This window comes from Brachionichthys hirsutus, chromosome 3, assembly GCF_040956055.1.
Source record: "Brachionichthys hirsutus isolate HB-005 chromosome 3, CSIRO-AGI_Bhir_v1, whole genome shotgun sequence".
Classification (NCBI taxonomy): Eukaryota; Metazoa; Chordata; class Actinopteri; order Lophiiformes; family Brachionichthyidae; genus Brachionichthys; species Brachionichthys hirsutus.
In genome coordinates, this window is record NC_090899.1 from 12606513 (window position 1) to 12618729 (window position 12217).

The following is a 12217-nucleotide window of genomic DNA, read 5'->3' on the forward strand; positions in this document are numbered from 1 at the left end:
TAGCTCACAATGCTTTATTCTTTTATTTGAAGTTTAGTGGCTGGTCATGTTTTATTACACATACAGTAATGAAGAGGAGCTTTACATTCATCCACATGATGCATTCAGAAAGAACAGCACACAACACTCCCAAAGTTTCACACACACACACACAGCGAGGCGAGATGACGGCTGCACATCACGCACACGCCTGCGTTTAACGTAGAGACATTCTGAACAGATCTTCACAGGGTTAGACACAGAGCACCTTTTGAAATTGTGTCGTACTTTTAAAGGATCTAGAAGTAGGATATGCTGTGTTGGTTTGGGAGTCAAGAGGACAGGTCCTCGGGGGGGGGGGGGGGGGGGGTCGAATACGACAGAAACGGTGAAGAAGAAACCCAAGAAATACAGTAAACTGAGTAAATATCTGAATCTAGCATCATGTTGCAGCACGAGCATCACATTCAGACTTGCAGTGCACTATGAAGTCATTTAGTTCTTTACAAGGACTAAGCCATTATCTGATATATGATGCATCACAGATGAATAATTTCGTTTTTTTCTCAATGACTACTGGTTGATTAAGACAGTTTAGAAATTATTATTTCACTACACTCTCCACATCGAGTCTCAGGCGCGAATGGCAAACACGGACTGACAGCACATTCAGAACACGAGGGTGGATGAAAACACACTAGAACCAAATGACTCACGATAAAGTTAGAAACGGACTCATTCACAGGTTTGTGTTGGGGTTTAAAAAAAAACAAAAAAGAAGGTTTGAGGTTCATGACAAAGACGGAGTGACGAGACAGAAAAAACGCTCTGTGCTTAACCAGAAAAGACCCGGCCAATCACAAATCGGCAATGACGGTCAAGTCGGACTTGCACCGGACGTAACGTTCGGCTGCTCCGGGTCCGCTTCGGTTTAACCGCCCTTTTGTTTAGAGAGAGAGAGAGAGACCGTGGAAGACGTCCAGAGAAAGAGCCACAGCGAGGGGTCAGGGGTCATTCAGGCTGCACATGTGAAAGGCTACAGGATCAAAAACTCACTTCACACCAATCATGACAACTGGAGAGACTCACAACAAAACATGCAAGCGAGGGGCAGGGGGGCAACGGATTGTATCTACCAGCCAAAGGCGTGGGGGCATTAATGGGCACATGAGTGATTTAGTGGGCATTAGAGTGTTATCAGAGATGGAGGGAAGCTGAGTTTAAGGGGTGGTGGTGAGATTCCCCCCTTCTTCTTTTCCTCTTTTCTCCTCATTTTAGTCCCTTGTTCTTGAACATCTGCCCTCATGCTGTTGGGAGGGGGTTGCAGAGAGGGACTTCAGCGTTTGCCTGGAGAAGAACTCCTGCTTCCCTGTAAGAGAAGAGACACGTCTGATGAATATGAGGAGGCGGAGGCAGCCGTCAGCACCAAAGGAAGCCTCTGATCTTTACATCCGGCCCGTTGGTCATTTCTTTCTGCGTTTGATCACAGGAGACGACTTTGTGATGGGGCATCACCAACACTTAAGTAAAGAGCGTGTTAAATAACAAGTTAAAATCCTCCAGCTACGGCCAAATGAATAATTGATGATGAACTCTCCAACTCGTTCTTTGTTAAAAAAAAAGAAATCCTCCAGGCTTTTCCTGATTAATGAGACCAGGGCTGGGCATTTAAAATCAGAGCTGTCCTTTAGTGTGAGAGATGAGCAGGTGAAGAGCAGTGGAGCCTCTGGAAGATGTTTGTTAAAATAAAAAAAATGGAAAAAAATAGATACAAACTAGAAAAGCAGACCTCCGCCAAGCAGAAAAGCAGATTGGACCCCTTTAGGACTGTGATTTTTGGTGAGTGAATTTAATGCATATTTTGCAAGATATTACTTTTTTTAAAGCCTCCATTATAAGTAAATGGAAAAATCCAGGTTATTTTTTTATATATATTTTTGTATCCAGACAGGTATCTGGATTTTATGGGATCTAAATTCGACCCATCTTCAGATTTGTTTTTCATCAAGATCCATACATCAGTTTTTCTGTAATCCTGCTAACAGACAAACAAATGAAGTGCTAATAGCTAACACTCATAGTCAGCAATGAGAAAGTAGCTTAATGAGCAAAACTTAGTCCAAGTCAAAACCAAAATCAAAACATCCATCCATCATACTTGTCGCTGGCGCATTATAATTCTTACTTTGTGGTTTATCACTTGAGTATTTTCATTTTATCCCTTTCTTTTTTTCTTGGGAGTGGGGGATTGTCTCCCGTGCATTGTCTCCCATGCATTGCTAATATAATAACAGAAAAATATTTTGCAAGCAACTCTCCAGTCTGTGATGGCAAGAGGTTCTTGTAGCCCTTAAGGTAAAGAGAAAGGACGTTTTGGTGTGAATGAGGCTGCATCTTATTCTTTGACATTAGGTAATAACACATCGCTCCTCAAGACTCGGTAAATTTGTTTTCTTTGTGGTTTTTCGGACATTTTGTCCCTACAAAATTAAAACTGCGCCGTTTCTATGGGTTTTTTTTTACTCTTTGGGTTTCGAATAAGAATCCTTTGTTTATCTCAGAGCCCTGTTTGAGACTGTGTTGCCCTTTTTCCATTCCCCTTTCTCATTTAGATCAGAAAGCAGCAGGAGGACTGTAAGGCAGAAAATGGGTTGTGAAAAGAAGATAATCCACGTTACGAGAAGTTTTTTTTGTATTCCCTGACATGATGGCTTCAGGCTGCAGCTTTTGTTCTTAGAGCTATTTCAGATTTAATTAATTATCTGTTATGAAAGGGGGGGAAGCATGGCCTTGAAATGTAAATGTTAAACGAGGGAATAAATGAAAAACTGTGACAATTTAATTAAAATTAAAAACATGTATTTATCCTCAGTTCCATCATGTGTGGAGGGAACACGCATGAATGTGTGAAGGACGTTAGCTCAACACCGATGAATCACTGTAAAAAGATGTGAAACATCCCAGACGTCCATCATCTATTGCGATTTACCAGCCTGGCTGAGAGACGGCAGCTCTGCCACCGCAGATACTCGGATTCCCAAACGACCTACTCTGTTGTAGGGATGAAAAGAGGCTGACGTGACGCACGAAAACCCTCTGTGCTCTGAAGCAAGCACCAATGAGCACGCTAAAGCTGATGAGTAGATGCAAAAGGCATCAGAATAACACACACGCTGGGCTATAACTTCTTCTGACGTTTCATTTCTTAGCTCGCTAAACAACATATCAATTTAAAATATATAATATGTTTGACATAGACCTTAATGACTGCCGAGTTAGCGTCTCGGACCCTAACCGATGAATCACTGGCATGGCTGACTAACCCTGTGCTCACATTATGACGAGCTACCATTTGATTTTCTGCCCTTTGGCGCTCAGCGACGTGCAGAAGCAGCATCGGTGACATCACAAGGTGGTTTCTGGATGGACACAACATTGAATCCACAAACCCAAAACAAATGAGATGAAAGGTGATAAAATGCTCGGAAGAATTAAGAGCAACTATCATTCACAGCACACGCTAGAAAGTGATTGATTATACCACATAGAATTGGGAAAAACCTGATTTCCAATTATTTATATTTAATCACATGCTATTAATTTAAAGTAACGACTATGACACTTTTTTTTCACATTTCCCAAATGCGAAATAAAACACGTCAGCCTTTGTATTTTCACTTTCTGGCTGAACCCCTGAGAAAACTAACAACACAGCAGTACAAAAAATAAAGAGGTTGACCTGAAGGAGTTATGTCTTGCATTATATTTAATATAGATGAGAAACGCCCCCCCTCTCATGTAAAGCAGGATCTGTATATTAGCTCCAGCCCCAGTGGACCTTTTAGAAGTGGATCCATGATTGATTATAATCAGCCCTGGAATAAAGCGTGTAGCATGAACAATGCTTGTCTTTTATTATTCTGCTGCTGTAATGGGATTAGGATGAAATCTAAGCATATGGAACACAGATGGAGCGAGTTAAGCTCAAGAACCCTTCCATCACGGATCAGACACTCACTCTGCTGCTGATATAATCACTGAGGCAGGAAAAAAACAAAAACAGGGGCGATTAGAGAGAGATTTCATTTCCTATGAGATTTCAATTCTAGCAATGAGAAACCACAACGACAAAAAACCTCAAGTTACCATTTTGAAGATCCTAGTCAGGGAGCCTTTGCCGTCCCCTCCACTGGCCTTCTTGGTTTTAGCAGACTGCGACTTCTGGTCGCCCTGGCAGGAGGAGAAAGAGGAGTCAGTACGTAAAGAGAGGAGGCAATTGTCGGAGGACATGGCTGACCTTTCCACTCAGAGTCCTTGATTCATTATCAATTCAATGGAGGAGAGAAACGTTTCAAAAAGAAGAGGCGAGCATATTATGGAGAGAGACGGATCAAATCTACACATGAAATACTGGAGGAGACTCAGCGTAGCTGTGCTTTTCCTCTACTTGATTTATACTGTACTATAATTTGTCATCTTCTCCCAAGGTTAGCATCTGAATTGTATTTTTTTATACGATTAGATGTTAATCACATCATGAAGAAATAGTTTACTCTTGTATCTTAGTGGCATTTATGGGGGTTCAATAAAACAAATGTATTTTACTTTGAAAGCCATTTGATAATTACCTTCCAACATGTCGGGATGACCGATTGGTTTAATTCTTCCTCTATTTGCCTTTTGTGTAACCAACCATGGTTGGAGAAAAACATTCTCAATGCATTTGTTACCCAATGTCCATATTTAAAAGGAAGGCTTTAGAAATTCAGTACAGTGTACGTATATTTCAAAAGTAAAAAGAGTAAACAATCTTCCATTCTCTATAAAATGTGAGGCTCTCCTGCTGTCAATCAGAAAACAAACTAATTTTACAATCTTTACAAAAAGTTTTTATAGTTATATTTATAGAAAAATTATCAGTTTTCCTTTCAAACACACACAATTAGACACAAATGCGCGAGGACCTCAAGCTGAGTGCTGACAATAAACAAAGGCAGCCTCATTAATGTCTGTCTCAGAGCCATTTCTGAAGTGAAATGAGGGTAATGAAGTGCAGCATCGCGCCTGTGCTATCATGAAAGCATAATATGTGCAGACATGGATGTGGAAATGATGCACTTGGAAATGGATTTATTTGAAAATGGAGATAAGTTGGAAGGAAATGAGGGCGCAATCACTGATGTGTGGGCAGATTACAGCTGCTGTGTTGATGGAGGATGAATGGAAGGAGCGGAACGCCAGCGCCACATTCAGCGGCTGTTTTAGACGATGACCTCGCTGGCTCGCCCCGTTCGATTAGACATCCTACCGATTTCTTTTACACCACCTACCAGGCCCATCCTGGCCGCAAGTCCTCTCCACTGGATAAGTAGAGAATCAAAGACAAACAAATAAAATAAAAAAGGGGAGTGGGGACAAGTAGAAATAAGATTCTTACTCAGCGCAAAGGCAGGATGGGAAGGAGAGGAGGCAGATAGGAGAGTCCATCCAGGGAGGGAAGTCACAGGGTCATGAGTGGGCAGGAGCAGATGGGGCAAGACGGTGGAGGAGCAGATAGATAGGGAGGAGGGAGAGGAGGGGCTCACATTGAAAGGAGCAGATACTTTAGCAGCAACAAATTAATAGACTAAAAATACAGGAAACAATGCAGGACAATATACAAAGAGTTGATTAGGTTGATTTATTCATCTTCCTGCACCGCTTAGTCCGTTACCGGGTCTTGCTGGGGCCTATCCCAGCAGTCAACGGGCGAGAGGCAGGGTTACACCCTGGACAAGTCACCAGTTCATTGCAGGGTCACGCATTTAGTGCAACCATATCACCTAATTTGCATGATTTTGTTGGTGGGAGGAAGCCGGAGAACCCAAGCAGACACGGGGAGAACATGCAAACTCCTCACAGAGTCTTGCTGTGAGGCAACAGCGCTTACCACTGCGCCACCGTGCTGCTGATAGATTAGATTTAAATCAGGTAAAATGTGTGTGATGTTACACTGCTGAGGACATAAAAAGGTTCTGGCTCTCGATCCCGATCCAAAACAAATTCAATGAGATGTTGTCTGGCACAAGCCCCGCCCTTCCACCACGCTTGGTGGGAAAGGTTTCAGCATTTCCTATTTATTTTTTAGTATCTAGGGAATATGATCCCAGTATGTTGAACGACCCTGGAACCTGATCTTCACCAAGGAGCTGACAACCAACCATCCAACCAACCAACCAAACAACCATCCACCCTCCTGTTTGGTCCAGGTAAATGAAGAAGGCTTTAATCATCATAAGCATCCTAAATTTAATTTACAAGTTACTGCCTCTCTTTTAGTTTATATCTAAAAATAATAGCAGCATTACATCCTTCTAAAAAATCAGTTTAACAATTGATTTCAAGATGATGTTGCATGCGTGAGAGTGTTAACGTCAGCAGCAGCTTAAAGCAGACTCACCCTAGACTTGGGAGGGGTGGGGGACACCTGAGGACGAGTTAATCACAACACAGGTGTGTTTGTGAGACAAAAGAGACAAACATGGAACTGGATGAAAAGCATGGCGTCCCCGCTGACTCCCGTCCCTCAACACAGGACGCACGGCGGGTTCTACTCACAATGGACCGGAAGAAGTGGGCCACGGCATTTTCTGCTCCACGCTTACGCTGGGCAGTCGCAGAAGGTTTCTGAGGGCCTGGAGAGAGAGCGCCTCGGAAAGATCCCTGGCAAGGAGACAAAGAGGAGGAGGAATAACAGACAGACATCTTCTATCAGTATCTGCTTCTGTGTCATCAAAACATTCTTGACCTAAAAGATTCTGGAGAATTCATCCAGAAATAATGTCTCATAAGCATTTTCTTTAATAATGATGATCAGATGAAGAGTTGATCTCTTAAAGACAGGCCATCAAGAAGACAGCACAGCCAGCGGTCTCTTTAGAACGAAAGGCAGCATTCCTATGGGATTTCAGGAATTCAATCTCACATAAAATACATACAAATAAAAAGCTGGACCCCTTATGTACACGAGAATTAAACCCAGGCACGCAACCGCATTCTCTTTCTGCAATTAGTCCTCCCACACTGGCTTGTTTGAGTCTGTGGAGACGCTCTTTTGATAAACCCGTTCCAGCTGGGGCTTTGCAGCGTTGGAAACCCTCCCGACTTGTTTTCCCCGTCCCAGTGGATCGCTGCCATCGCACTGAGAAGAGGCGTCTTTGAAAGAAAATCCTTTTTTTTTTTAGGTTCCAGAATCTTCTAGTTCTGAACAAAAGAAGATAAATCATGAATAATAATGAGTCATTTATTCATTAGTCAAATCTGTGCAGCCAGGTTCTTCAGAGTCAGACGTCACAAAGAGACTCTTTAATTGTGGTACTCTAGCTTTTGAATAAATGCAGCATAAACTCATGCGAAAAAAAGACCCATTAGAAGGTGAGAGGTGTAATTATTATTCCTATAAAGCCCCAACGACAACAACCTGCAGCCCACAAGGGGGGACATATTCCACCCACCCACTGTGCCAGTGACCGTTACCGCTTTCATCCCTGCCTCTGACCCCATTACCATGAGAGGACAGCAGACGTGTGATTTATGTTTGCGTGGGGCGGATTACTGTTGAGGATTCACAGCCATTACCTCACATCAAACAACTGCAAGGCAGCCGAGGTAGAGGGGGACTGGGGGGGGGGGGGGGGGGGGGTAAATGGACAGGGAAACAATGATATCAATGCGGTGTCAGAAACACAAAAGAAAAAGTAAACAGAACGGTTCCTGCTTAGATATCAAATGAATCCAGACGGACAATCACGAGTTGCGTAAGAGGAATTTTGTTTCCATGACAAAAACGACTACAAAAACACCTCCGTGGCTGCTCCAGCGCTTCAACACCGACCCCTTGCCTTCTTGCATATAAGTGTGTGTGTGTTGTAATGTGAATGATAAGCTATGGAGGCAGCGTTCACGTCTCTGGGGGAAGCAGAAGAGGAGAGAGACTGGAGAGAACATGGATCATTTATTGTTGTGTGAATTGTGCAGGTGACTCTTTATTTTTCACCTCATCGCTGCTTTTAAACACATTTTCTGTCATCATTATTATTTATTTTTTTACATTTTAAAAAGATAAAATGTGAGTTGACATCAATTGACCCCCAACTGCATTCAAATGTCAGATGAATGGTCGACCTGCTGAAGTGGGCAGGCGGCAGTAAAGCGGGCTTCCATTAGTGGCTGACATTCTGCTCGTGATGATGGAGGACCGTTATGCTGCGATGTGCTTAACGTATGCTTTTCAATCACTTTTGTCAGAATGAAAAGCTAAAAAGAATCCTTTTCCAGAGTCGACACCGACTGAGCTCAGCACGACCCAGTTCAAATACAGAACTTTGTATATTTAACTGTTGCTATGGGATGAATTATAGTCGGCTTGTTGTTGGATGCAAACAAAGGATTTAAAATGTCCTTAAATGAGTCTCACATATTTTGCAGGTTTGAGAGGATTAAAATCTATCTATCCAGCTGAAACGCAAAACCACAACTGTGTGTGTGTGTGGCTTCATCACACACACACACACACACACCTACACACACACAAACACACACACTCGACTGGTGAAATTATAATATATATGCAGTTTGTCACTTAACTTGCAGGAGTTACTGAGATTTATTGATCAATGTTACGCGAGGGTCAGGTCAACAGCATTAAAGCTGTTATATCCACTTTGTTGAATTCATTTACAAAGTGTTCATTAGTGATCTCTGTGCTACACGAAGCTAACATCCACCTAGAGTCTAACATGAACAGACTGGGTGTGACAATGATTGTAGTTTCATTATGTTGGAGTGGCCTCGCACCAAATGGGCTTAGAGTTCTGAGCAGCATATTCATTCACACCAAAGGCATCAGGATCTCATCTGCCTCCTCTGAGCCGGAACCATTACTGATGCCGTTTAATCCTGAGCCCGGGAGATCATTCTAAGTAACGTTCATCCAGAACGGCGTAGCGATCTCTGCAGATCTTCCTGGAATCAGGCACCTGCAACACTGAATGGGTGGAGATTACACCGTTTCAATATGCCTCCCGTCTCTCTGCAGCCTTCTTCAGGCAGAAGGAAGGAGTAAGATTTTTTTTTATCAGCACTGCAAACGCTTCAGATTAATAAACGGGTTGGGGGGGCTGACAAACACAGCAGGTGGTCGGCTGTTCAGATAAGCAAACATGGCAGCTCTAGCTCACCGCTCCCCTACTGAAGGCAATCAGGTCTTCTGGCTCACAAGGTCAAATGGAGGTGAATTACACAATTAACTGCACTGCCAGACAGAACTGATGGAGGACAACTGATTTTCTTCAGGACCGTGTGGTGGCTGCCAAAAAGAAGGGGGGGTTCTCTTATTGTTGGCATCAATTTGGCTAATTAGAGAGTCAAAAATTGTGTTTTGTTTTTAATTGACTGAAATGCAGAATACATTATTATAGTCTAATATTAAAGGCTGACAATTGTCTATTGAGAATAAAATAAGTTTGATCTTGACCATTCATTTGCAAACATCTGAAGGTGGATTCCAGAAGTTTTTTTTTTTAAATACAGTACCACCTTTCCATAATGTAAGTGAGCAAAACAAAAGCAACATTGGACTGTGTGGTTTGGTAGATTCTAGAGTTCAATAATGCTCGTCCAGTGCAGATCTGCTGAACAACCACTGTGATCTCATTCTGTTGTCAATTTCCAAAGGTTACACCACCCATCACTGCTTTAGGGTTGCATGCTAGCATTTCCAACCCTTGTTTGCAGATCTGTGTGTCTGGGAAGTGTCCTGAAAATGCAGAAGGGTCCAAAAGCTAAGGGGGAAAAAACCCCACCTCTTTTCAGCAGAAAGACGGAGTAAACAAGGCTCAAGCAGAATCACTTCAAACTGCAGTCATGACCAATTGGGTAGCCGTTTGCAGATGTTAGTGCAGAAGTGGCAAGAATTTATCCTCCTTGAACAACACAAGAATAGTCAAATGGGAGAAATCAAGCAATCAGATCAAAATAAATCAAAGACAGGGCCGAGGGTGTTGTTAAAGAGTTTTAATCAAGCAAGAATCCCAAAGAAGTTCAAACAGGATCATGTTAGGAACAGGTCAACAGTCACGAGATACAAACGCTTCCAAGTGCCACTGCTGGCTTCAGCGAACTCTCCAGCTGGGTCAAAGACCCGCGAACCTGAGCTGATGATGGGCTTCGCTCCAGACGCCGGGGTCGGACCACAGCATCGCATCGGTTTCCGTTTTGACCGCTGGAGCCGGACTCCTTTACAGCAACCCCTCCCGCTTTACACGATACAACTGATTCAGGCTACCATCCAATATGAATATGCAAAGTAGGCGTTAAATGCATTCTCCATTTCTTCTAAGAGTCTTCAATTTTTTTTTATCCTAGACCATCTGATTTCCATGCAAATGTAATTTCATCCCCTCTAGTTTAGATATAATTAATTATACCAAAAGCCCTGATATTCATGTCCTGAGTAATGGAGTAAGGTTTTTTTTGGGGGGGTGGGGGTCATCTCACAGCATATGTATATTGTTTAAATATCTTCTAAAAAGCTCAGACCTGGGTTTGGAATGAAAATAATACACATAACAAATGACATTAAATACAGGAGATCTGTTTTACTGGCTCTACACCTGCCAGACGGTAAAACAAGTCAGATGGGAATTCTTACCCGCCAATACAGCAGACTGAACATCTACGAGTGTCTGTGGAGAATCTGTGCACAAAGACTAGGAGGGACGAGAAAGGAATCCGTCATCAGGAGTGCTTCTCGCTGGTTAAACGAGCGTTTGCTGCAAAAAGCGAGTGCAGTTTTATTTTTCGCTGCAGGCAACGGGGGTGGGGCGTAAAAATCTGTCATTCATCGTTTGAAGGCAAACACTTGGTGAATAGATATATATATATATATATGTTTACAACTTTGCTTGAGGATGCTTGGACAGCATGAAGAGCACAAGAAGAAGACAAGAACTCGAATACAGCGGGGGAATTTGATGAAAATAGGTTTGTTCTGTCGAACGTTTCCATCCACGTTTCCACAATCTATACTGGAAAAACGAGTGACAAACATGCCAAAGCAAAAAACGTGCAGCGTACAGTACATATAAAACCACTCTCATCAGGAATTGTGGACTATTATTTTACAAATACCAGTTGTGTTAAAAGAGCAAACGGAGCAGAGCAGCAGCTTCTCTTTCTGAAAACGTCAACGGATTCCAGACGTGTGGCCGGGATAAGGGCTTTTACCAGGGCTGTTCAATGCTGCTGTGGAGCTCCAGTTTTACACCGCCTCCAGAGGACTGGAAAGGAACCGACAGAGCTCCGGTCTGGTTCTTATTAGTCGTGACGGCAGTACCGAGCAGCCAATTACATGGAAGTGGATCCAGTCTGTCTAAAGTAATGGCCCAAACTGGTGGCCGAAGCACACGTGGAACTGTCTGCCACAGAAAGGATGGACACTTCAGCAGCAGAGAGGAACATTGGGGGGGGGGTAATATGCCCCTTACTCAAATATATTCCATTATTAGTTCATATACATTTAATATCTCTTTCATCAGGTATAGCATAATGCAATCATGAAACCTGAACGGGACTCGACCGACTCTCAGCCACCAATGAGGCGAGAACCATTAAAGGAAAGAAGTGCATTCTGGGTAAACCCTCGGGAAGCGCACCGAACTCCGAAAGAACGTCAAGCGTCACCAAGATGCAACCTCAAACATTGCATGGAGGACAAAGATGAGATGACAACATTTGCTTCACAGCTGCTGCCGGTACTTTTTTTAATCTTTTTTCCTCGAGCCACAGCCATTCAGTTTATTATTCATCCCTCTGTGCCAAATATTCCACCTGTGTGCATTTCTAAACCGCTCTGAGCACGTCTCCGTGACATTCCTTCCGAGGTCATTAGATCTGAAGCCGATTTTCTCCGAAGCGTCTCGACTTCTGCCATTTTGACAGACGTTTGATGGTGCAATTCCTGACACTTTTCCAGAGACCTGATGCCTTTGATCCGATGTCTGTCTGTCCCGACTGACAGCTGAGGCTTTCCTAATGGTAACGGTCCTGCACGATGCAAACAGGAGTGAAGTCTGCGGCTGAATTATCACAGAAAGATCTACCAAACAATCCGCTTGAACCGTCTGCACGGTTCCTAACGGCTCCACAAAATCTAAAACAAATTGAAACGTCTCCCTCGTCCTCATCATTATTCAGTGGC

General features: G+C 43.1%; 1 protein-coding gene across 6 annotated transcripts in view; it reads right to left on the bottom strand.

Annotated features, from left to right (window-relative positions):
• The window catches only part of LOC137917773 (myelin basic protein-like), a 12866-nt gene continuing 649 nt past the window's right edge, over nucleotides 1-12217 (bottom strand). Inside the window, exons 2-6 of one of the 6 annotated variants that reach the window (XM_068760509.1) lie at nucleotides 6577-6681; nucleotides 6419-6445; nucleotides 4126-4200; nucleotides 3998-4016; nucleotides 1-1348 (exon numbers count right to left, since the gene is read on the bottom strand). In XM_068760509.1, the coding sequence (XP_068616610.1) occupies nucleotides 4014-4016; nucleotides 4126-4200; nucleotides 6419-6445; nucleotides 6577-6681 (210 nt within the window). In that variant the 3' untranslated portion in view covers nucleotides 1-1348; nucleotides 3998-4013. Of the gene's footprint in view, nucleotides 1349-3997; nucleotides 4017-4125; nucleotides 4210-5309; nucleotides 5340-6418; nucleotides 6446-6576; nucleotides 6682-12217 lie in introns of all 6 variants that reach the window. The other 5 variants (XM_068760508.1, XM_068760506.1, XM_068760505.1 and 2 more) reach the window with 5 other exon arrangements.